Raw genomic sequence first — 26,972 nt, 5'->3', positions numbered from 1 at the left:
ATCTCCCTTTATGACCGAGGGGGAGTTACTTCAACTGAAAAGGTTTTCCATTCCCAGTTCTTGAAATCCAGTTCAGTGTTTATATGACAGTTCTTCAGAATCCCAGGTCTACCTGAAGGTCACGAAATACCCCTGCCTCTGTTGAGTTAGTACAAAACTCCATGTCACAATATATTAGTTTTCAAAGATACACCAACACAGTTGCATTTCCTGAAACATCTGAAGATGACTCTTTTTCCTTCAGGAAGTCTTCTTGAAGTTCTACTATTCAGTATGTTAAATAACCAAGCACGCATACATTTTAATGTTGGATTATTTGTTGGAACAGCTAGCTACCAGCACCTGTAATTCAGCACTGGTGCTGGAATGGAAGCAAGCAAGCAAACAAACAAACAAACAAACAAACAAAGTCACTGTCATGTCACTTTGTTTTCTTTTTACACTAATTGAAACATTAGCAAAAAAAAAATACCTGCTAAGAGCCCATTTCATCCATCTTTTGTGAAGGCAAAAATTGAGTAGACAGGCAGCTAAGTTCGTTCTGTGGTTTTCATCTATGCTTAAAAGTCACTTCCAACACATAAGAATTGCAAAATGGGATTAGCTACTCCTTTTTAAGGGAATAAAGGATTTTTTTATTATAAACACCATGTATGAGAAAGGGATGTGCTTTGAAAAAAAAAATAAGAGAGGGGAAGTAAAATGTTCATCCTTCTATTTTAATGGCAAAACTCAACAAAACATTTAAACTGTCAAAGAGAAAGTCAGAAGCACAAGCTTCCAATGTAGTTACATTAAAAAAAAAACAAACCAAACCAAAAACAATCAAACCAAAAACAATCAAACCAAAAGTGTCCTACTAGTCTGAATCTAGGAAATGGGAATCAGGTATTGCACAGGGGGAAAAACACTCTCAAACACACTCCTTCCCCCTTGGAGTAGAACAAGCCAAGGTTTGAATTGCACAGCAACTCAGCTTAGGACACACACATGCACAAACAAACATTTAGAGATGAGGAAACAGTGTGCTTTTGAACTACCTGTACAAAGTTTAAGAAGACATATAAAAGGGAGGAAGAGAAGATAGCAGACCTATGGGGCTATAAAACACATTTAGGGAGCCAGCTTGTATATAGAGAGGAATGTTTACAATTTTAAAAATCCAGAGCATGAGTCCTCCTAGTTTAGAGCAAAGCAATGAGGCATTCTCTTCAGTTGACCTACAATATAGCCATGTCATGCAGGATGGGAAGTCGCCATTATTGGCACAGCAGTGGGCTGTACAAGGCCAAAGACCTAGCTGATCCAACCACTTGGACTTGATATGGTGCAGCTGTGAGTCAGCACCACCCTCAGATGCCCAAATGTTTTGGCTGTTCTACCACATCTGTGGAGAGGAAAGGAGGGGTGATGTCAAAGAGATGACAAGTGTTTCTGATTTAGAACAATTAACATCTTGCCTGGGACCTGTGCTCAGAGTGCAGTCTGCTTTGTGGTATTATCCTTTGCTTAGTGCCATGTTTAAAAGACAGGGACACAACCAGAGGAAAAAGCCAGCTCCCAGAGTGGGCTCAAATGGACACTTGGCCATTGTTTCAAGTCTCAGGCGCTATCAGAGATATTTAGCATCTCAATCTTAAAAGCATTAGATACAGAAGGCAGGCAAGCTCAGCCTTGAAAGAGGACAAGCTTCCAGTCAGATATAGTCTTACATTTCTGAGTGATATGTAAGAAATTCTTGACTCTAATCTCATTAAGCCTCCTAAAATTAGGAGAATCATGACTTTAAAGCCTGTTCTTTCTAAATACAAACTCTTGCATCTATGGAAGATAATCCCTGGTAAATTACTGCTGATTTCACCAGCAGTTTGCTTCTCCTGCTCTTTTAAGATGCCCGGTTTAAACATATTTTGTGCACAAAACTGTCTTCTATGGGTCCTTACATTTGTGATCCAGTGTCCTCAGAAAGCCATCTATTTTTCAACAGTTTCACAACAGAACCCATAGCCTCAATGAGATTTAAGAATTCTTGCCCACACTGGAGATGTAAATTATTAAAAAAAAAACCTTTGGTCCAGTTTCAGTCCACTCTTCTTGGCCAAGTAGAGCATTGAAATTATTTAATCTGAACTGTTCAGGTAGAATAGTATGTTTATATGCTTGTAAACTCATTTGCATGACAGCTAGATTTCATATAGTCCCTGTTTTAGCAAATCAGTTGGGTATCAATTCAATCTACATGCAGGTTGACTATATATCATATTCTCTGAACATTAAGTGCTGGGAAGTTTTGGGTTGCTTTGCTTTAGAAAACCCCCCAAAACGGGACAGGTAGTGATGGGAGACTTGGGTAAACAAAACATCTCAGGATGACAATTAGGATCTGCCTCCAATTGTGCCCATAGGACTTGCACATTGTTAAGTCTGTGCACCAAAATATTATAAATTGATGTGGGTAGCCTGTGTCTATGCATGAGTCTAGGAACCAATTCCAGGGACCATTCTTTTTTAGGCAAGAAATCAGATGACTGTACAGGAACTTTTCCATTCATTACTACTACTGTCAGTACAAGTCCCTGGGTAAAAATGTGCCATTAACGCTAGCTGATAGGAATAGTTCCCTTTATATTGATGCGTTTTATAGTTACTCCTATCTCCTTAAAATGAAAAGGTAATTTCCGTACTGATAATGCTTTGTCCTTAGGTATGGTAAGTGCCAATGGCCTTTTTGGATGAGATTTCTCTCCCCTTTTCAGCAAACTTCAAGCTTTCCAAACATATTTCGAATATGCTTACAACTGGCTGCTATTTCCTAAATCGGTGAATGCAAAAAGCAGAAAAAGGTAATATATGAGAACAGAAAGAGAGAGAAAAGATGGGGGGGAAAGAAACCTGGAGAGGAGGCACTTTGCTCAAAACATTTAGTGCGGCAGTCTCAAAACTCAGCTTGCAGCAGCTTAAATTGAAAGGAGTGGGATTTGACCTGGTGTTCCCCGTTTTTGCAAGATATATAAACACCCTCTACAGCATGGGGTTTGCAATACAGGGTCAACATAGTAAAGGGAATAAAAGAAAGGGAGGAAGAGGGATATATTGTGCTGAGAGAATGCAAACCAAGCCCATAGCTTGCTTTGGATACTTGGATTGCTTGCCAATGTGACTGTCACCCAGAGTTTACACAAGTAATTGAATACTACAGTGCCTGAATAACAAGAAAGGGCTATAGCAAATAAACACAGGTCTCTTCTGTATGCCTTCTCAAAAATTGTGCTAGTAAATTTCCAGTACAGAATATACCACGACAAATGGGCATTGCTACCGTATTGAGAAAGACAATACCCACTGCTGGGAAATCAGCAGAATCAGTGGAATGAAGCTTCAGAGGATCTAAAAGGGGTTGCAGATGCTGCCTTTAGGGAGATAACACAAAGTTGCACAATGGTGGCATGGGGATGGAGCAGATATCTGAAATGGAGCTCCACCAATAGCTAGAAGGGAGTATTTTTCCTGCTTTGAGAGCAGCAGCGACGAGGGTCAAAAAAAACTTAGAAGCAGATAGGAACGAAATATCAGGCAAAGGTATCCATCCATGGAATGTGATGGCGGTGAGGGATGTGGCAGTCAGCATTGTTCAATACCCACTACATAAATAAATAACAGCACCGTGGCCAAGCCTAAACAGAAAACTCTGGATCCTCTGTGTGGTGGACATTCAAGAAAAGGCTAGCCAGGTTCCCATGCTACTCGGCTTCTCTGCCCCCCAGGAAACGATGAAGGCATGCTGAGTGCTACACGGCTGTTTCCTGATCCTCCCGCTGGATCATCTGATAGTGCTGTCGATTTTCGAGGTAGGCAGCCAGGTCGGGATCGTTTGCCTTCTCAGCTCTGTGCTTGGGTGTGTCTCCCTGTGAGAAGATAAAACAAAAAGGGAGACTGGAGCCCAAAACTCTTTGATACCACAGAATTTCTCTCCCCTCTTCATTTTTGAATTCCTCAGCTATGTTGTGATCCATTAGATGTTTGGCCCCTCTAATGGTTGGCAATTTGAGGGGTTAACAGTCTCATCTAGGATTTTAAAACAAACACATTTGGGTACGAAAATGTATTCTTAAAAAACCATTGATTTGTAAATCGTATTTACATAGCTGTAGGCATTACATCATTTATAAACGTGTCCAAGAACCTTATAATTTAATTTTAATTTCGGGCTCCATGTAACTCCCACAGACAGAAATATCAGATCATTTGGCTGTTGCTAGGTCTTGCTTTGTCTCATAAACAAATAAATAGATAAGTGCACGCGCACACACACACACACGCACACACACACACACACTATTTGTACACTGGGGCAAGAGACAAATGAATGCAAAAAAGGTATATTTCTCCCCCTTTTTGTATTACAGATGTACATGTACAAGGACAAAAAATAATAATGCCTCTGTGACCTTCACATCAACTTTGAACTCTGTGAACTGTGCATACTATTTCCCATAAATAAGGCTATCTATATTAAATGCACCTACTAGTTATCCTAAGTAATCTGTATTCACATGCAGTCCTGGAAAGAAAAGGGCCCCAAATGTAGGGCTGTAGCTACATACACAGATTCCAGTCTTGCCTCAAGAGATGTGGGAAAAAGCCGTAAGACTGGAAGAGCTTGCCTGGATGGGAAGCTTTGGGGTTTCTGGAAGATTAGCAACTGACAGCTAAATAAGTCCTCAAGGGCCTGTTTGTATACCCACTCTGTTCCCCTTACTGGATATTAGGAGGGGGAGCCTGTGTTTCCATATTCTCACACTGCAAGAGTGTAAACAGGGAAAGTGAAAAATTTTGACATAAGCTTGTGTTTCTTAACTTCATTGCTTGTCTACTCATTCTGAGAAAGTAAGGAGTGTGGGGGTGCTGGCTGGGTGAGGTATATGCCTGGGGAGGGCCCTGAAATATCATCCTCACAGCCTTACTAGTTCTCCTGAATCCCCAAGGAAGCTCATATTTCACGAACGTACTGCAGCCATCTGGACTGTGTCCGCTAATGAACTCCTGCACTCCATAAAAACTAAATCTGTTAACAGTTTTCAGCCATGACTCCTCTTTCTTCCCCCATAGCACAAACTCTCCCTCCCTCTCATTCACAACCCCCACACTTCACCAGTACTGAACAAACACACTCCTGAGAAAGGCCAAGGAAAACTGGGTAGCTGCCGCCTGTACTGAAAGTGGGAGAGAATAAATCTCCCACTGTGGCCCTCACCTCCTAGCAGAAAGCAAGCAAGCAAGCAAGCAAGCAAGCAAGGAAGGGAGGAAGGAAGGAAGGAAGGAAGGAAGGAAGGAAGGAAGGAAGGAAGGAAGGAAGGAAGGAAGGAATCCAATTAATCAAAATTATTTTCAGAGATAATGGCTAGTTGCATCTCAGTGGAGTATACTGGGCTACAGATATGCAGGGCCTCCTTTACAAGCAGCCACAGATAGATATAGCTATATATAGATATAGATATAGATGAGATAAAGGATAAGGAATAATGGATGGAAACTGACCAAGGAGAGATTCAACCTAGAAATGAGGAGGAACTTTCTGACAGTGAGAACAATCAACCAATGGAACAGCTTGCCTTCGGAAGTTGTGGGAGCTTCATCACTTAAGACTTTCAAGACTGCCATTTGTCAGAGGTGGTGTAGGGTCTCCTGCTTGGGCGGGGGGTTGGACTGGATAACCTATAAGGTCCCTTCCAACTCTGTTAATCTGATCTGATTAATCTGATTAAGTTCTTAGCTTCACTTTTCTCCCCTTATTTGCAGAATAAGAGTTCGAAGGGACCTTGAAAGTCTTTTACAGGCAGTCTTCGACTACAACACCCAGCAGGAGACCCTATACCATTTCAGACAAATGGCTTTCCAATCTCTTCTTAGAAACCTCCAGAGCTCCAAGCAAGTCATTCCACTGATTAATTGTTCTGACTGTCAAGAAAGTACTCCCTATTTGTAGGTTGGATCTCTCCTTGATCAGTTGGCACCCATTGCTTCTTGTCCTGCCTTCAGGTGCTTTGGAGAATAGACTGACCCCTTGCAAATTCCTATCCAAGTGAAAGACAAAGCTAGAAGCAAAGCACACGCATGAAGTCATATACCCATGATGGCAAACCTGTGGCATACATAGCCATATCAGTGGGCATGCGAGCTCAACTCTGCTGTGCACTGATTTTCAGGCCTTTGGAGTAGGGAAACAGGCTGTGTCTTGCCTCCAGAGGGCTTGGGGGGGTGGTGGGGAAGGCCCATTTTTCTCTTCTCACCTGGCTCCAGAGCCTCTCTGGGGAGGGCAAAAACGGCCTTCCCCATTCCCCCAGGAGGCCCTCGGGAGACCAGAAACAGCGTTTCCCAACTTCTGGTTGGACAGGAAGTGATGTTTTTTGATGTCCCCAGCTTCCAGAGCCTCTCTAGGAGTCTCTGGAGGCTGGGGATAGCACAAAAATCACTTCCTGTCCAACCAGAAGTTGGGAAACGGGCCATTTCTGGCCTCCGGAGGGCTTCCGGGGGTGGGGAAGGCTGTTTTTGACCTCCCCAGACTCATAAGAGGCTCTGGAGCCAGGTGAGAGAGAAAAACGGGCCTACCAGGCCATTGCGTGCCAGGAGCGGGGGGGAAGGGGGGGTCGCACGCACATGCACGGGGTCGGGGCGCATAAAATTATGGGTGTGGGCATGTGCATGTGTGACACCCCCACTCCTGGCATGCGATGGCAAAAAGATTAGCCATCACTGTCATATAGTTTCCACACACAAGTACAACCCAGAGGCTGCTCCTTCACAATCGCATTATTTAGCATCTTTAATCACTACACATTTTGTTCCATTCAACTGCCTATTTTCTCTTGCAACAAGAATAGCAGCAGAGAGATCCCCCCCACCCTTAAATGCACAGAAACTGAACCTGAAATTAAGCTTCCAAGGCATCTTCCCCAGCTGCTGGAGATTGTGATTCAGAATGTTTCATCCAGTTCACTATTTTGTTTAAGGAACAGGGAACAAATTGTATTTGATGCATGCTGGCATTTAGTCAGAAAGAAGGTTTGTACACTCTCATAGCACAGTTTACTTTCTCCCTGCACGGGTAACATTAAACCATGTTACAGCATGAGCACTCAACAATTGGCAGAAAGTTAGGAAGACACATTGAAATGTATGGAACATTGGCTCTAGCTGTGTTGCCCTCAGGTCTTGTTCCAAATGCAGAAAGCTATATTAAGAAAATCACAGATTCAGTAGTGTCTCCTGTCAGGAACTCAAGCCCCCTTCAGTGCAGGCACCAAGGTAGGGCATTTACAACTGTGAGGAAGAAAAGGGACAATCTTACTTTGCAAACTTTTTTGCGTAGCGCAATCTTACATGGACCCTTTTTCATTTAAAATGGTTGCCCATTCCAACTCCAACTCCGGCAACTGTTGTTTGGTCACATTATAATGTCCATGTCACTGATGAAAGGTTAGAGCTGCCAGAACTGGCTACAAAAATCTACATGCAGTTGGCAAAATGTATTATTGCTTGTTTGAAATGCTCGGATGCTTTTATAGTCCACTAGGATCTATTCTAGCTAAATGAACTCATGGGTTCCGAGAAACTTTGCAAAAATGAGACACTTTGCGTTTTCATTGGGTACGACTACTATTCAGCTTCAAATCACAACTACCGTCGGTCATAAAGACAATTCATCAGAAAATACATATGATAGGTCAGCCACTAGGAGTTTCGGTGCCAAAGAATATCTTCAATTATTTCTTTAAGTCCCTCCCCTTAGGTATTAAAATAGAGCTATGACTGTGGATCTCTATATTTGAAGATTCTGCAGCTCTCTGATATTAAAAGTGATTACATTTTTTAGCAACAGCTTTACAATGCTGATGAGAGTCAGAAAAGGTTACAGTGAGGCAATTTTGCAACGAAGTTAGGAAAAGGAAAAGGGGGAATGAGGTGTTCTGGATTTACATTTAGAGAAAGAAACACCCTGCAACATTGGCAGCTTAAGAGATCAGACAAAACCATTTGCCAAGCAGCAAATGGAGCAGACCACTTCCAGATCTATCTTTATCTAATACACAGTCTACTTTTCCTACTGAGTATAATTCATTTCCTTCCTGGCCAGCACCTTTTCAAGATCCATTTGATCTATTCAATCTGGTATAACTCCCAAGTGGTCATGGGAATTACAGGTTCCAGAATTCTCATCTAACATGAATTCCAGTTCTGACTTTGGGTCTGGTTTATACATTTAATACAATTCTCAAGTGTTGGTAACAGTGTGTTAGCGGCACGCTTACAATTCCCCAGCCTGAAAAATTAATCAGCTAGCGGGATAGGAAATTACCTAGAGTCATCCTTCCTTGTGGATACACTACTCTGCCACATAAAAAGATTTGTTATTGATTCTGAACTCAGAAATGGAACACAGACATTTCACTCCCCTTCACGTATTCCCAATGCTCCATTGGGAAGAAGAAATTCTTACCTGCAAATCTGTTTTCATCAGTGAAGCTCCAGCCTCCACTATGTAATGGCAGATGGTCCGCTGATGAAGTGCTGCAGCCTGATGCAAACTCGTCTCGCCACTAACAGGAAGATCAAAATGGAGAACTGGGATCAAAAGTACATATCCTCCTCTGCTATGTTCCAAAAGGTAAACAATACATAAAGGTCCAACCCAGCCTTGGCTGGAACCAGGTTCTTGTATGTTAATGTTTGCATGGCCTTAGTAAGACATGGGGATCAGTTCTTACATCACCTAGGAAGAAAGGCTGAAGGACAGACAACAAAGAGGGAAAGTTCTCCCTAACAAGTCAGACTTTTTTTTTAAAAAAATGCTACTTGGAGAAAACAGCAACTTGAGGGTGAATGTGGCATCAAGAAAGAAAGTTATGCAGGAACAACTGACTCTGGAGATTTCTGGTCTACTGAAGTTCTTCTGTAATTCCCTTGCACCAGGATTCTCTGATGACCTGCAGGCTGCCCACCTTTTCTACAAGTGGAGCTGCTGGCAGGAAAATAAAGCTTCCACTGCCTCTGCAAATAGATCCACAGACACAAATCCTCTTTCAAAGTCAGTACTAAGCAGCAGAGAAAGCTGGAATTCTAGAGGACAGGGATGAGGAAAAAGAGTAACCTTCTACTTGTTTTTTTTTTTAAAGACGTAAGAATTTATGCTTACAGCACAATCTATTCAGTATGACAGCTCTCAAAGCCATGATCCCAAAGGACAGACTGCAAGGTTGAAGTATCCTTCCCCACATCCAAGACTGTCTAGAGTCAATTGTTGGGATGGGTGGCCGTACAAATTTGAATGAATGAATAAATGAACGAACACATGAATACATGAATACACATGCGCCTATATATAGAGAGTTGGGTCAACTGGGAAAAAAACCCCCAGTGTACAAGTTCCCTTGTGATTTTCTGCCACCGTAACTTAGAATGGACTTACTTCTCTTCTTCTGCCAAATCCAAAATTTCTGCAGGAGCTGGAATAGAGAAAGAGAGAGAGAGAGAAAATAAGATCAATCTGCATATGATCCACTGTGCTACTATTTTCCCCTTCTATTATAGATGGACAATGTATTTTCTTCCCACTATAGAGAAAGTGGGATAAGCATTTCTCATAAATACTGAAACCATTCTGTGAAATGCACAATATTCACCTTCCAATACTTAGTATTCTAAATCTGCTTTATACTGTATATTTTTATTTATTTAATTATATCCCACCTTTACTACTTTTGTAAGTAACCCAACGTACCTAATACACATTCTTCCTTCTATTTTCCTCCAAGCTGACTTGGGCTGAGAGAGAGTGACTGCTCCAAAGTCACCCATCTGGCTTTTGTGCCTAAGGCAGGACCAGACCTCGCTATGTCCTGCTTTCTAGCCTGATGCTTTAATCACTAGACTGGCTCTTTTCACAAAATCTATGGTTCTCATATTGCCATATTGATTTACACAGGTTGACTGATTCTCTCACAAAACAAAAATATCAGAAAGCTGCTTTGTTTGCCTATCTGCTCAGAGGAAAAGATAACAATCAACTGGAATAGTGAAGGGCACTGGATAAATCTACAGGTAACTGGGCAGTGACATTACTAGTTGGCTTTCTGATAGACAAGTGTTTTGTGACTGGGCAGGTAACCAGTTTCTAAGTGACATGCCTCAATTAATGTTTGAAAAGTATCTGTAATATGCTCTCAAGGCTGAAGTTAGGATAGCGTTACGCACAGCCATACAACACAGTAAGAATCCAAAATAAAAATAGTATGTTTAAATCTATTGCTCTTGTTAATTAGTGTCTTACACTGATGACTGATTAAAACAATCACAGCTAAGAAGGTCATCCATTTTTCTGACCTGACTTACCGTTTTCAATTATGTATTTCACAATCTCCTTACTCCCTGATTTGACAGCATGGTGAAGGACAGTTTGGCCTGTGGGATCACGCATCATCAAGTCTTTGCCAGCCCGGTGCAATTCTTTGAACTAGAGCAGACACAGAATCACTTGAAATCAGCCACAATACAGACATTATTGAGGTAAGCCTCAATCAAAGCAATTTACACAAAAGTTTAAAACAAGCAGCAACAAAAAGAGATTACTGGAAAAAGAAGTTAACAGTTAATCACTTGGATTGTGGTATGAGCCAGAAGCAATTAAAAAGGCCTTTCCAGCAAAAGGATGTTTCAGTCTCCCATTCAAAAGAGAGTATTACTGGATGTAATCAGAGGCAGCTGATCTGATATATTTAGAGAATCTGTGAGATCGTGTTCTTCTCTGCATTCACTGTTTCACATAAAAGAGTACATTTGCAGCCAAATCCTATTTCTGTGCTGGTAACAGTGAAGGACATCTGGCAGGTGGACTTAACCAGGTGCTACATCATCCATATCAAAGGCATTGCTTTATCATCCAAGAGAGTCAAACGGCCAGGTCTCTTCTGCACTATTCGCTGGTTGCTAAATCTGGGTTAACTAAAAACAATTTTCTTTCACATACTATGCTAGGACGAACAATATTATGGTGAAATGCCTTAGTTATACACCATGCTAAGATAATGGCTGCCATCCTGTAACACACTGAACCACCATCTAACTCACTTCACCCTGAAATAAGGTAGTATGCAAGCCCAATCATAATAATAGGATTGATCCTGATGCACCAGAACTACAAAGCCCTATTCTGAACAATAAAAAGAATATTACCAAAATGGAATGTGAAAAATATTGTTGCAGAGCATAAAAAGCACAGACGTTCATCCATGTGATGAACTGAACATCCTACTCATAAATTATAAGGGTCCAAAGAGTTAATGCTCTATAAATAGTAATTACTCAGTTTCATCACAATTCTTCCTGTCTTCTTATCCTCTATCTTCTTAGAGGATAAGAACACAATTAAGAGACATTAATGGAGTAATCTGATGGGCTTTTATGTCTCTTTGTTGTAGCAAGCACTGTCTTAACTTATAGTTGGCTCAAGGAACACATCCTAAATCTCCCTGTAATACAATGTAAGAAAGGCTGTATTATAACTACTTCTGACACTGAATATAAAACACTGTGCCAAATTGCCCTGAATTCTGAAAAAATAGATACAAAGAGGACATCCAACATATGATTTCTAGCAGAGATCATTATGGACAAGTAGCTGGAATTAGGATTTCTATCTGAATTCAGCAGGATTAGTTAGTACTGCTGAAGTAGCTTGGTCTAGTGGTTAAGGCAGCAGGCTAGAAAACAGGGGACTGTGAGTTCTAGTCTTGCCTTAAACATAAAACTAGCTGAATAACCTTGGATCAGTCACCCTTGCTTAGCCCTAGGAAGCAGGAAATGGCAAACCAGTTCCAAAATCTTGCCAAGAACATTGTAGGGACTTGTCCATGAAGTTGCCAGGAGTCAAAACTAACACGAAAGCATACCCATCCACACATGAAGTAGAAAATGCTGTGTTCTGACACTCTTAATTGTACTGTAAATGAATACTGGACAGGTATGATGGATCCATACAACTGGAATTCATTCGAGGTGTTAGAAGTCTGTCATCCTAACTGAAAGTTTTAAGTTGTAACTTGTCTAAATACCTTTACTGGAAAATTAATCGCAATTCTCTTCATACCTTCTAGGTGTCACAATACAGCTCTGACAGAAACAGGAGGCCCTCAGTGAGCCTATGAGGAATTCACTGGATGAAAGGGCCACCTGGCTTAAAGGAAATCTGCACTGCAGGTGAAGGATAACAAGCAAGCTGAAATCAACAAGTCAAGTGGCACCACTAAGAGATTGGGAAGAGATTGAGAAGTAACGCAAATAGAACTGTTACATACAACCCTAAATGAAACCACTATGGATGATCTTGCTGTGGCATAGGCACTATATTCTTTTCAACATTGCAGCTTGATTTTAGCCCATCAGAGCTGTTACCTTGGAGAAATCGTTATTCTTGGCAGCATCTATCAAAGCATCATCTGTAAAAGAAGAGACAGCAGAGTGCAAAATGAAGTAGTTAACAAAAAGATGGCAAGACATGTGAGGAAGACAAACGCCAAAGAAACAGCAACTGGAGGTGGGGAGGGGGCTGACAATAATTCTGCTTAGGGACAGAAATTGGCTAATGAACACAGAGATAATTACCCAGAGAACCTCATAAAATTGCTTGTGACTTTTGCGTACTGCTATGTTCATTAGGATAACTCTTACTTCCATCAATATCAGACAAGTTGCAACCCAAAACGTCTATAGAGTTTTTAATCAGGAGGGGGAAGCCTGCGATTGTTATTCTTATTCAGAAGTAAGAAGAGAATCCTAGTGTGAAAAGGGAGAGAAAAGGCACAGCTTTTTTCTTCTTGTGTGGATATTCTGAATTGGATCCCTCACTCTTCTTGCAATATATATATATATTTAATATACATACATATATATGTATGTGTGTGTGTAATATATATATATATATTACACACACACACCAATTAAGTGAGTGGGAGCTTCATTCCTATGGAAACTTATAGACAGAGGATTTGCTCACAGCAGGAAGAAGAAAGTGACGGGAATCCTTGTTTTAGGGTCCCCAATTTACATGTTAAAAATAATCAACAAAATTTGGTTTTATGCATGTAAACTTTTCTGACATGGAATGTAAGCTCCATCAGTGTGTCTGGAAGAGATAAGGCCCCCGAAACTTAGATGCAAAATATATGTTGCTGTGGAGGCAAGATAATTTATTCAAATTTACCATTTCCTGAGTAAATGTTCTATTGTTTACATTTCAATAGAAGATGATGGCTTGAACTGTAGAGTCCTTGGTGCTCTCTGAGCTTGTTTGTTTGCTTGCAGATCCTGTTTATTACACAACTACAGTGGTAATGACAGTTCCTTGACTAGGATATTGTTTTCTACTTGAAATAGTGGGGAGAAAACAGCACCCCCACCAACACTGGCAGGGTAAGTTACTGTATATAAACAGGGAGCAAACCCCACATTCACTAGCACTGATGATGTTACCTCCTCAGATAATGGAATGTCTGTAAACAAAACAACCAAGCTCAGAGAGCACCAAGGGCTTCACTGTTTACACTTCACTGCTCTTAACTACTCCTTTTTATAGACATAGATATAGTATACAGGATGATGCATGAAACTTGTGAAATTGGTTGATCTTCACAGGTTGCTGGTGTTCTGTTTTCTTTTTCCTGCAACTCCAAATCTCACACCTAATGTACGGCTCAGATGTAGAGACCTTAATCCTGCCGCTTTTCTTTGCATCCCATGCTGCTACAGGTGGAAGATTAACTTTGTGTCGCTGTGACATTTTCTCCCAAATGTTGTGAGTTGAGGAAGGCAGTTTGCAAAGCCAATGCTTCTTGCCTTGAAAACAATCATCCAAGCAGAATTCCCCAAGTAGGGTTCCACCCACTTTACATTCCTGTTGTAGCAGGGATGATTAAAACTTTAATTTTCCTGCATTAGGACACATTGCACAGTGCTCTACCCTGGCTCCTGCTTGTATCTTTGTAGTTCTGTATATCTAAATATCACCTACAGATGCTCAAAGTAAAACTCCACTGCAAGCTGCACTAAAACACTAAAACATTTTTCAAATCTGGACATGTCCCAATGTGAGATTTCACCTTCACGTGCAAGCACATTGGTGATCAAATTTCTTTTCCTAAGTGTGAATATTAAGTAAATATAACTGGACCAGTGGTGGGTTGCTACGGGTTCGCCCCAGTTCGGGCGAACTGGTAGCAGCAGCGGCAGGAGGCTCCACCCACCTGCCTGGACGTCATTAAATACGATCTGCGCATGCGCAGAAGCTTCTGCACAGAAGTGACACAGAAGCGGTGCTCGGGCAAGCGAAGCATACCAGTAGCAAAGGTAAGTGAAACCCACCCCTGAACTGAACACAGCACTGATGCTTCTCACTTCCGAAGTTTGTATCAGTTATGCTAAAAAAAGTTAGAAACAAATTATACTGCAAGGCCATAAAGTGAACCCAAGGTCTCACCTTTAAGGGTCTGGCTGCTGTCCACTGCTGAGCTGGAAGAATAAAACAAGAAAGATTCAAAGCTAAAAAACAAGTCCATCCTATTCAAATCCCTCCCTTCCATAAGAATTCCTAGTCTATTTGCCTAGAATCAAAGACACTGAATAGAAAGATCCTACAGATTAGTAATTCTGATTTTAGTGCTATCAAAAGAATACTTCATTTGAAGTATGAAGTAGCTGATCCAAGACGTTTTTAGGAATTCACATCCTCTCATCCTGGCTTTGTTCAGCCAGTTTGAACCACTGTGCCATTCTGTTAAAATTAAAATAGATTATCCAATATTCCAATTATTGAGGCTATGGGTATATGACATTGACACAGGTGTTGTTGCCCAGGCAAAAGGGACTAATGTACTTTTTAAAGTCCAGAACATTCAGATAACCTTTGGAAGTGGCTCAGGCTGATACTTCTGTTATTCACTGAACTACAAGAATGAGGAGGAGGAAGTACAGCACAACTAGACTTGCAAAATGTTGTTGGTACAGTCAATCTCAATAGAAGTTGTTGGAGCCATCCTGTGGAGTTGATTTCATGGCCTGGTATTTTTAATGGAGCTGACAAATAAATCCTCCTATCCCAATTCAAAGATTCATTCCCCATTTTGTATAAAACCTTAAGCTATTTTTCCTTGGGGTCCTTCCCTTAATCTAGCCTGGTCTTTCTTACCTCTAGTCCCCAAGCAGACAGCCTCACCTGGAGACTGGTGTAGATGGTGGTGAAATTGGGAGAGGAAGGTGTTGCTTTGTAGGTGTTGAGGGAACATCAACAAGATCAGGCATGGCAGATGTGCCCACTGTTTGAGTGCGCACCAGTTCTGGGTCTAACACAAACAACTCATCCTGGGAGATCTCTGTTACATAATTAAGATGTTCCTGGAAATATACATATAAATTATTTTAGGGACAGAATTAATTTTTCTACTGTTATTAATTAGTGAGGACCCCAATCAATATCATTCGATAATATGCAGCAAACCACTGCAATTGTTTCTTTCTATATAAATACATCAAAAATAAACAGAAAAACATCTAGCTGCAGATAATAACTTTCTGAAAAAGAATTCATTCAGTTAGTCCTGTAGTACTGAATATTTTAAAAACAAATAAAAATGAAGATGTATGCCAAAAATCATATGTTATTCCATAAAATGCATGAAAATATACTTTTTATTTTTTTATTTATTGGAGAAGCTCATTGTCCACTGTCTTTGAACAACAAAGTAAAGCTTACCTGGGCACGGTCTATTCTATAAAAACGATCTGCTGTGGTTGCTGTAAAAGAAATACATAAGTTACTTGGTATTTTATACAGAATCCCAGCAAGCTATTCAGTGATTTCATTCATTTTCTCAATAATTTAACTGACATTGTCTACCTATTTCCAGATATACCTGCATAGCTGCAAGCCCTGGAATTTGCCTTTCCAAAGAGACAATTGGAAGATGTTGAATTCTGAGCCGAAGACTGTATTCCATAATTAAATGCTGAACACAATAAGCCTGACATATAGCCTTGGCAATGTTAGTCACTTTGATAAAATATGATTTACTGCATTAAGGTAAACAGATTAAATCATTCTTTTATTTTTAGTCATGCTTGAGTACAAATAAAAAACCCAGCTTCATTAAAATGTGCTTTCTTTTTCCTTGATGCATGTTTGCGTATGCTGAATACAGTGAGTTTTGACAAAATCTCTCTCATTCATTTAAAAGTATACTCGGTGTGACACATGTGCGTGTCACGCTGAATATATTGTTAAAACTCACTTTCATATCTTGACATTTAAACTGATAGGTTATTAACGTCACTATCTGCTAATCAATGAAAGAATAATTAAAATTAAATGAAATCCATCAAGTGCCAGGGATTCATGTTAGCAGGAGGTACTCCCATCTTTGACAGCTTAAGTGACAAAAAAAATTCCATGAGGAATAAAGCAAGAACAGGCTGCTCCTAAATGCTTTATCATACTATGTTATTCTCCACCAAGATCAGCGGATGCATACCCCTCACCCAGTGGTGAAATCCAATTTTTTTTACTACACGTTCTGTGGGCGTGGCAGGGGAAGGATACTGCAAAATCTCCATTCCCACCCCACTCTGGGGCCAGCCAGAGGTGGAATATGCCGGTTGTCCGAACTGCTCAAAATTTCTGCTACTGGTTCTCCAGAACCTGTCAGAACCTGCTGGATTTCACCCCTGCCCCCACCCCCCGTTAGGATGATGTAAGGGAACTCAGGCAAGCATTTTGTGCTTTTTTGTATAGGCTTTCGGAATATGACTGCAACTAGGTAAATAATTTGCTGGAGTCTAATTTAAAAAGTCTATGATTTTCCAATTCTTTTCCAGAAGATTCCTGACTCATTTCACCTATTCCCAAAGGCTAAGGTAGATTAGCAAGTAGATAGGATACAAGCCATGATACTAAGACAATTCCTTTTCTGACAATGCTTCTGGGACATGTTAGAAAGCTTCTCTTCTGCCTTCCAACAACAGGGGAATTTGCTGTCTGCTACTCAAAAGGCATGGCTGAGTTATAAAGAAAATATAGAGATATCCAGTTTCCCAGTTTGGGGCCTTCTGATATATTGAACTTCCAATGCATCCAAAGACCAGAAGGAAGTGGCTGAGCTGTATGGAAGTGGAGGGGAAGCAGGGATGAAATTCACCCGGTTCTATTCGGCTTGGGCAAACCGGTAGCGGCAGCTGCGGGAGACTCCGCCCATCTGTGCGGTCATCATGACATCGCTTTTTTGCAACGATTTTAAGCCTCTGTACATTTGCGAAGCGGTAGGGAAGGTAAGTGAATTTCACTCCTGAGGAAGTGCTGACACCCAACAGATCAGAATCACTAATCCTCTTGTCTTGCACACATAGCTCTGTACCAAGGCTCCAGGCATAAGAGAGCGTTCAGCTAGGGAACTATAGCCCAAGTGACTAAATTTTGTGGACTTAAAGATCTTTCCTTACCACTTTTGGATTTTCAGAATTCTGTGGACAAGGGGAGGTTGCTATGGCTGGACCCTAGAAAGACTGGGGAATTCTCTTTGGGAATAGAGCAGAAGTGATGGGGAAGGGAGGGGAACTCATGACACAAGCCAAAGCAGATTAGAAGAGTGAAAGAGACTCGTTTATCCTGTCCTGGGGAGAGATTTACAGTCGCAGAGCTGTTGATGAAGGCCAGTAATTCAACCATTTTAATGAGCCTGTGTTGCCCCTGAATACCACTCCAGCTTTTTTTTTCCATTGACACATTTTCCTCTATTTGGAACATGCTGCTGGGAAACTGGCAGAAAAAGAGAAAACAATCTGCAGCAACAATATCTGGGAACAGGATCCTAATATAGGGGCACAAAAGAGATGGCCTTTTCTCACTGGGATCCCATAATCAAATGTGTCCATGTGCCTGTATGTTGCGCATCAGGGTTGGAGATTTCATTTCTTTATTTGGGAACAAGATTACACAATGATGTACATTTGGAAGAACTATTTTCTCTACTCCTTGTGAATAAGGGATGGATTGCAGTGAACAAGAGGCTAATAACTGAGCTACTGACACTGATAGGACATTAGTATCCTACAGTTCCTTGAGGGAGTAGAAATAGAGAAAAGATTTTAAAAACCCAGAGAAAAGGGATGGGAGGGAGATGGACAGTTAAGAAGTATGAAAAACACACAAACAAATAAATGGAATCAGGAGGAAAGCAGATGAACTCAGCGAAATGAATTACTCTCTCTTTCTCTCTTACACACCTTGATTAGAAGGAAGAATACAGAATAAAGTTCAATCTACCAGCATTATATAAAGAGAGAGGAGAGAAAAAGAGAGAAAGGAGAGGAGTAGGAGAAAGGGAAGGAGAGGAGAGGAGGAGAGAGGAGAGGAAAAGGGAGGAGGGGGAAGCAGAGAGGGAAGAGGAGAAGGAAAGAGGAAAGGAGAGGGAAGCGGAGGGGAGAAGAAGGAAAGACGGAATGAGGTGGACTGTTGTACAACTGAAAATGTGATGTATGTATTATAAAGGAAAATGTACAATAAAAACACTTTTTAAAAAAGAAAAGAACCTGCAGTGACATGAATCTCTCCCAGTGTCCTACTCAGTCTTGATTGTGGCCTGTCCGTTTTTACTTTCTGCACTCCCCACTATCTATCCTGGTTAAATCTCACTGACTCTCTCATGTTGTCCACATCTATTAGATCTCTTAAGAGCTTTGTTCAATTGCCTACTATAACCTTACTGAAGGGAGGCCCAGAGGGACCTGCTGCATCAACAGACTCCAAAGACCATGCAAGCTGCTCCCTGTGTGTTTGGGAACTTATTCCGGCTTTGCTACAGGGGGACAAAAGCTCCTATTGTCTGAGCCTGTGGGAGAGTCTCAGAGTCTTGCTTAAACTAAAACCTTAAAAAGAGCTGAAGCGTGCTACTAAAAGTGAAAAGTGCAGCTGAAAGCTTTAGGAAGGCCTTCAGGTAGGGGGCAAATTGCAGCTGGGAAAGAAGTTGGAACAAAACTGTGTTTGTAAACAAGTTTCTGCTGCCCTGCGGAGCACTTGGGAATTTTTGCAAAACACAGCTGGTTGGGTCACAGGCCCAGCAAGGGGGGAAAAAAATAATGAAAACAATTGTTATTACTTTGCCTTCTCTTGTTACTCCCCCCCCCCCGCCCCCCAAAAAGCTATAATTGAATTTGATGCACAAAAGGTAAATTTCAATGCAGCATATTCATTGGTATTCACTGTTTCTGGGAACCCTTAGATAAATTGTGGTGAGACTGCTTTATCTTCCTCAACCTTTTCCTGTAGAGCCATCTGCTGGCCAAGGAGAAAATCTAATTCAGGCATCATCATTCCGTCCAACAGGGACAAATGGCAACCGATGCCAATGGTATAAACTCCACCCTAAAATTCTGGATAAGTCAAAAAGGTTCTGTAATTGGATAAAAGTGAAGCTTGTTCAAGACATTTCCTTGAAGTCAAGGTTCTATTTTTCTGAAACACAAAAAGCCTTCTTATATATGCTCTTAATCCATCTAAATGGACCCCAATATTTATATTGTAAAATAACACTGTTGTATAATGACTGCTATTAATTCTTTCGTTCAGGCATAAGTGTGCTCTCTCTAATCTAGAGATGTCAAGAACTGAACCAAGAACATTCTACAAACAAAGCACAGGTTCTATTGCCTTTCCCTAACTTGGAGTTTAAATGAATGGCTTTATTCCAACCTAGTGATCTAGAACTCAAATGATTTAAGTGAATTGCAATGACAGAGTACAGTGAATTATGGCTTCTGTCTAATGACAGCAATGAGCTAGAAAACTTACGGGGCCAAACATAATAGTACCCTGTTTCCCTGAAAATAAGACCCAACTGGAAAATAAGTCCTAGCATGATTTTTCAGGATGCTCGTAATATAAACCCTACCCCCCAAATAAACCCCAAATAAATAAGATTGTCAGCCAGATGGGTGCATTTAGTACCGTATTTCCCCCCAAATTAGACCTAAACAGAAAATAAGCCCTAATGCGTCTTTTGGAGCAAAAATTAATATAAGATCCGGTCTTATTTTCAGGGAAACGCGGTTGATTATTTTATGTTTGTAGATATCTAAGTATTTTACAGAATACTTATAAAGAGATTTTGAAGCTGCCTCCTGCTTTGATGGTGCTACTTTACTGTCCATTGGAGGGAAAGAGAGGTGGGGAAAGGGTGAGTGGATCCAGAATATCTATTAAGCACCTGTTCATGTTTCATGTTGCTCTCTAATCAATTAAGCCAAATTCAGGGCTACCATATCTGAACTGCAAAAATCAAGAACACTTGATTGTTTCAGAGATAAAGTTTGCTGTATGTTCTTGTCACCACTATGGATTATTGCATAGTCCAAATGTAGGAGCTATGTTATCACTAAAAACAAACGTTAAATTTAACTACACTTATTCCTCCACCAGCATGGGAAGGGCTTAGAAGGAGAAACAAAATTAGGCAGGATACCTAATACCATAAAAAGACATAAATAAAATCTATAATCTCTTGCTAGTGAAAGAGGCTAAATTGAATTTAGCAGAGAAAAGTGAAACATTACTTGCTTAAAAGTATAAAAAGCACTATGAGTATACTGTAATTGTACTTTTGTTTTCTACTCATGCAAAAGAATTTGGAATAGTATTATGCTGCAAACCAAAGAAGAGTCAGCATGGTGATGTTTCTGCAAAAAAATAACCAAGGCAGTTTTAAGTTGATCAAACAGAAATGAATACCCAAGTCATGGGACATAATTATTCAGAGAGGATGATAAAGATGATCAGAAGACAAGAAACAGATTGAAAATGTGGTTCGATTTAACCTTAAAACCAGACAATGGAGGGATATATGATAGGACATCACATGGAAGTCAAAACCAGCTTTCTCTCCTGCCAGAGTTTAGGACATGGAATGAGAAATTTAAGTTACAGTAAGAAAGATTGAGTTATCAGGTTAAAAAAAAATCAGAAAGACTCCCCTTTAAAAATTCAGTTCCAGCAGAGGACAGTCAGCTGTTTGCCTCGGATGATTTATTTTTGATTCTTGCAGGAGTATTGCACTTAATACTCCTGCAAGAATCAAAAATTAAATTATCCCAGGCACTCAATAACTAACATGCCCCCCTCCAACTCAAATGTTTCAGTGATCCCTGCATTAAATTCTAAAGAGGTCCTTTTATCTTGTGTGTATTCAAGAATAGCAAAAAAAAAAAAAAAAAAGGACAGGAAAGGCAATGAAGAACAAAAGAAATTTCCAAAGGTGCAGCAGAATGCTATTATAATTTCCATGTGAAAGAAAATAAAATCCTATTATAGAAACATTTTCTACCACAGCACCAGTGTTAGCGGTAAGACTTTCCCAAGATGGTAACATGGGAAATCTTTGATGCAACAGTTCCCACATATCGATTCTAAAGTTTACGGACACTGAAATAACCACAGACATATATACTCACAGTCTAAGAAGCACCATTTGGGGGAGAGCTTCTGGCATGACAATGTCTTTGGTTTGGCTCCATCTCCCTCCTGGATCAAAATAAATGAACAATAAAAAAAATCAATTGCCCTGTGTTCCTATTTCATCTAGGCTTACTGTCTCTTCTGTTTTCTTTGTCTTATCTATCTAACCCAGGTAGACTCAGTGCATGTATGTTAACAAATAGTACTAGCATACATACTAGAGCATAAAGTTGTACAGCTCAATAAACTTGCCCCAAATATCACTGAACAGGTACTGATGCAAGCTAATCACACATTATGGAAGCAACAGAAGGAAAAAAAGGACTCACAGATAAGAAGAGAGAAAAAGATACACACCTGAGGAAATAGATTCTGAATAGTGGAAGTGCAAGAAGGGAAGTCCTGTGGAGAGGGAAGGAGCTGAGTTACCATGACAGTAATGAAGAACTTCATTAGATATCCAGTTTTGTGTAGTGGTTAAGGTACCAAATTAGAAACCGGGAGACTTTTGAGTTCTAGTCCCATCTTAGGCACAAAACCAGCTGGGTGACTTTGAACCAGTCACACCCTCTCAGCCCTAGGAAGGAGGCAATGACAAAACACTTCTGAAATGTTGACGGCACCCCCCAAATCCCCCCTCCCCATAGACTCTCACTGAGATTTGCAGGTGTATGTCATACCTATGATGAACCTCTGTGGATCGACTGCCTCAAATCATAAGGAGACTTTGAAGACAGGAACTGACAGTAGAACTCAAAGTGCTCAAAAATACCATCCCAGTAATTCAAGGACTACACTATCAGCCTCTATCATATGTTGCCACTAAATGAACCAATTTCATAACTCTTCCTTTCTATAATAGTCCCAACTATCTGAAGAAACTGAGAGATCTAAGGTTTCAGGACTCTTCTAATCTAAACATCTGCATTCTTCATTATCTGGTTGATACTCAAGTACTAGACAAAGAATGAATCCAGAATGTAAGAAAGAGAGAGCAGAAAGGAAAGGGGTTAGAAGTAAACAAATAGCCATTTTATTTTATATTAAATCTAGTTTCAGGAACAACCTTCCAGTGTCCCAGATGAATGGCAATTAGTTGAGGTAGATAGGAAAATTACTTGAAGCCACCAAGTAAGAGAAAGCTGCTCTTTCTAGAAAGGGAGGCTCTACCATATTTTCAAGCTGTAAACTAAAAGAGGAAAACAGCAGAATGATTCTGTTGAAAGAGAATTTGGAATATTGCTTATAAATATTTTCTGATTTTAAATTCAAGCTTCTCTTAGACATAAAGGCAGGTCTATGATGGATTTTGTAGATTAGGGCAGAATAAAGAAGACAAATTAACATTCTGAAATCTCTCCCAACTGAAGTTCTCTCTAGAGTTCAGAATTTACTCATTGTGGAAAGCATTTGACTCAAGTAGGATTACAACTTCATTTGGAATGTTTTTTGAGGATATTAAATGATATGAGAATAAATATACTTATTTTCCCCTATCCATCCTCTTGAGTAGTTAGCTCTCTAGATTATAATAGGATTATAATTTAGATTATCCCTAGATTATCTCTTTATTGATAATGGATATTTACATATCTCCTATCAATTAAGTTCTTTGGGTAGTTCAGATGGATTAAATTATTATGCTGCATGCCCTAGCTGGATTGCTTTCTTTCTTTTACATATAATTCTTATTAAGGATTTTGATCACGATAGTTAAAACTAATGCAAACTAAGCTTAAAGGAAGAAAATAATAACAAAGAATGAAAAGTACAAGGAAAAAATAAGGAGAAGAAAAATACAAAGAAGTGACTTCCACCCTTTACTACAATATAGACAACTTAACCCCCCTATAAGGTTACAGGTACTTATCTCTTCATCCCATATCTCATCCCTTACTTATAAGCAAATGCATATAAATATCAACTTTTCAATGTTGGTGATGGCAAAAAGTCTGTAAAGGGTTGCCAGAATTTTGCAAATAAATGTCTTATTTTAACTTTGAACAAATACACCAACTTTAAATCCCCCCATTTAATTCTAACAGTCTTATTCTTGAATTCATTCAAAGGATTCTATTTCTCTTTCTAATTCTTTATTCCATTGCACAGACTTCTTCAAGGATTTAACAAACTTCTTTTGTAGATCCAGTAAGAAAACATTTTCCAGGTATTTATCTTGGTTGTTATTTGTATTTTCCCTTTAATTAAAAAAAAAATTGCTGTTCTGTGGTCTCCTTGTAAGAAGCTGCCATCTGGAACACATGTGAGTGATCTCTTGTCCTCTCCTTGTCTGGGGAGGTTCTGAAAAACTGGTCTACTACCCTCATGAAGCCTTTCAATGGTTCTTTGATTTCTATCATGGTGTTCAGCTCTGTTATTCCAAAGGATTTTCAGTTTGCCATGCCTCTCCCAGAAATCAGTGACCTCATCTCTATTTGTTTTGTTTACATATTTCCTTTATACAAATGGTATTTTTACAGCTCAGTCTGAATTCTTTGCCAGAGCGTGTGAGGAAGAATTCTGAATTTAAACAAAAATAATGCTCTTCCTTTTTCCTCTATGTGCAGTGAACTGGCAACAAGAGTATCTCCTTATGTATTTTTTGCTTTTAACTTCAAAACAAGAAAATCATTATCATTATAGAAGTACAGATAACTACTGAAGTAAGTATATGACTGAGGTATGCTGTCTGACAAGTCATAAATGCAGCAAGATTGAACTTTTTTCTTAAAATAGTTTTTCTGGCAACTTACCTCTTGAAGCCTTTCAATGTGGGTCCGGCATAATTCCAAATCACTGTCTCCTGGAACCACGATAATTCCTAAAGGCACGGCTGTAAAATAAAAAAAAAATGCAATTACTTTTGCCTGCTAACCATATTTGTTATGATTGCTCAGTATGCCAAGTATTTTACTTTGGTTTATAAACCCCTGAGAAATTGCTAGCTCATCAGCACTTCTGAGGGGAAAAAACTTCTCTATGTGGGAAAATTTTCAGGGATTTACACTGTGGACTAAACGCTTTTTCTCAAAGTGTGCCATTCCTCACATTCTGATGCAAGGCCTTTTTAATATCTATCTTATTCAGTATTACAATGTATCACAAAGGCCAAAAGAGGTTTTATTTTAACATGAGTCACTTGCCAGATATTGAGAGAAAGTGGGTACAATAATAAATAAACAGCTGCAGATTCCAGATTTCCTGTAGGGTGCTTGGCCTTTCTATTTAAACAAATCCCCCAATTACTTACAAGCTTCTTTGAGTTTCTCCTTGTCATAATGAAGTGCCTCATAGTCATGCATGCCAATTCGGCTTACACGGATTCTTAACCGTTCTGGAACTGGTTGTTGACTGAAAAAAAGGAAGCATGTATGTTTGAAAAATTAGGGAGGATAACACTATTGTGTGCAAAAAAAGGAGGAGATGCTACTGACTGAGGTGACAGGCGATATTTTCTAACAATAGCACGTTTCCAACAATGTGTCATGTTTCTAACAAACTTCTCTTAGTTGTGAACAAGCATGCTCAACAGCTTCATGTTGCACATGTAGTTCCACCCCGAGAGAAATGTTCAATAGCTACTGAAGAAAAACTCATCTGGACAAGATAATCTCTACTGCCTATCTATTGCAGATAGGCAATAGAGCTGGGTACATTTGTATCTACTGGGATAAGGCTAAATAGGAAGAGTAATATTGACAATCTATTACTGTAATTTCAAACGGGGAGCAGGGGAATGAAAGGTATCACATGTTATACTCTGACAATAAAGGTTTGAATTGAATTGAAGTAGAGAATAGTTACTGAATATAATTCTCTTTGATTTCATAACGCCTTATACAGCCTTCACCTAATAATGTTTTCCAACTTGCCATAAGAACTTATTTAAAATAAAGTAATTTTTTAGATTGTGCTGAGATGGACAAATTAACAAAGGAAATTAAAGAAAAGGAAGATACAGAATAGTATGCAGTATGGAACAAATGGTACAACTGGCTGGACATTAGGAATAGTGGACAAAAATGATTGGGAAAAAATTTCAAATGGAAAATGTTTGTAGGATAATGTATAAAATTAATATTATGTGTGAAGGAAGTTACAGAGTACTAAGGGATAATGGGATAGGAAGGATATATATATTATAAGGAGAATTAGGGGGAAATGTAAACAATAGAAGATTACCATTACGAAACTGTTGTAAAAAGGGAATATATGTTTTGTGTTTGTCATTTTATGTTGTTTTATAAATAAATAAAATAGAAAAAATAATGAATACTCAAAATTAAATTTAAAATAATTGGCTAAAATTTCAGAGAGCTATAAAACTGTCTTATAGCTTTAGAACCTTCCTTGACATTGAGCCTTAGAGTTTGGGATATGATCGAAATCCAACAGAAACTGTAGCAAAGCTGAATACTGTGAACTTCTTTCTCGCTTGTACCAAAGCTTTGGAGATCCTCCCTATGGTACATACTCATTCAATAGAGGCATGGAGTTTCTCCTCTTGGTCTTCTGCACCATGTTTGCTTGGTTGCGCAGTGAAATGCGTATGCAGGAAGCTCCCAATTTACAAGGTTCCCCATCCACCTGCATGGGGATGGCTTTGGATGTGGTAAGTTCCACCTCCCGGCACTGGTGCAGCCGCTCTCCATGGCCACCCACTTGCAGTGCTGCCTAGAGAACAAAGAAGAAGGTGAAGTAAATGGATTATATATACTTCTTGCTAATAGGTAACATATAAACTACAGCTGGGTCTCAAAATGGGTTTCAGTTCAAACTATTCTGAAGAACCCTTGTATATGCATAGAGAGAGTAGCATGGTCCAATCTGTGGCCTGAGATACTCTTCCATAAAATGTAATGCAGGAGACATGAAATTTGTCATAGAGTTATACATAGAGTTTTACATTCCTTGGAAAAGAATGTAAAATGACATATAGCCTAATCCCCTTGCTCTTTTGGACATAACAAATCACCTGCTTTGAGACAATAATTTATTGGGGCTTAGCTCACTCCATCAGAAAGTTTCTCTGAAAGCTTCTCAGAGAGCTTGGCTTGCCTGCAGTTTCCACCCCATGATCCAAATTGCTGCAGCTGACTCCCAATGGTATATGGAGCAGTGGTGGGTTTCAAATTTTTTTACTACCGGTTCTGTGGGTGTGGCTTGGTGGGCGTCACATGGCTTGGTGGGCGTGGCTTGGTGGGCATGGGAGGGGAAGGATACTGTAAAATCTCCATTCCCTCTCCAATCCAGAGGAAGGATACTGCAAAATCCTCATTTCCTCCCGATCAGCTGGGACTCGAGAGGCAGATAATAGATGGGGGCGGGGCCAGTCAGAATTTTTACTACCGGTTCTCCGAACTACTCAAAATTTCCGCTACTGGTTCTCCAGAACTGGTCAGAACCTGCTGAAACCCACCTCTGATAT

At 39.8% G+C, this 26,972-nt stretch overlaps 1 protein-coding gene across 4 annotated transcripts in view; it reads right to left on the bottom strand.

Moving 5' to 3' along the window:
• Window positions 1-698: 698 nt before the first annotated feature.
• DGKZ (diacylglycerol kinase zeta) overlaps window positions 699-26,972 on the bottom strand; it is a 119,342-nt gene continuing 93,068 nt past the window's right edge. For 3 of the 4 annotated variants that reach the window (XM_070936227.1, XM_070936233.1, XM_070936215.1), the window contains exons 20-32: window positions 26,019-26,218; window positions 24,795-24,895; window positions 24,298-24,377; window positions 21,902-21,946; window positions 21,541-21,610; window positions 15,800-15,840; window positions 15,263-15,441; window positions 14,528-14,559; window positions 12,448-12,491; window positions 10,390-10,510; window positions 9,467-9,503; window positions 8,498-8,597; window positions 699-3,905 (exon numbers count right to left, since the gene is read on the bottom strand). In XM_070936227.1, coding sequence (XP_070792328.1) covers window positions 3,789-3,905; window positions 8,498-8,597; window positions 9,467-9,503; window positions 10,390-10,510; window positions 12,448-12,491; window positions 14,528-14,559; window positions 15,263-15,441; window positions 15,800-15,840; window positions 21,541-21,610; window positions 21,902-21,946; window positions 24,298-24,377; window positions 24,795-24,895; window positions 26,019-26,218 — 1,167 coding nt within the window. In that variant the 3' untranslated portion in view covers window positions 699-3,788. Of the gene's footprint in view, window positions 3,906-8,497; window positions 8,598-9,466; window positions 9,504-10,389; window positions 10,511-12,447; window positions 12,492-14,527; window positions 14,560-15,235; window positions 15,442-15,799; window positions 15,841-21,540; window positions 21,611-21,901; window positions 21,947-24,297; window positions 24,378-24,794; window positions 24,896-26,018; window positions 26,219-26,972 lie in introns of those variants that run through there. The other variant, XR_011599954.1, reaches the window with a different exon arrangement.

Source organism: Pituophis catenifer, unplaced genomic scaffold, assembly GCF_029215685.1.
Source record: "Pituophis catenifer annectens isolate HBS135680 unplaced genomic scaffold, rPitCat1.0.hap2 SCAF_1, whole genome shotgun sequence".
Lineage (NCBI taxonomy): Eukaryota > Metazoa > Chordata > Lepidosauria > Squamata > Colubridae > Pituophis > Pituophis catenifer.
Note: the sequence above shows the minus strand (reverse complement) of the source record. Positions and strands in the feature narration are given on the sequence as shown.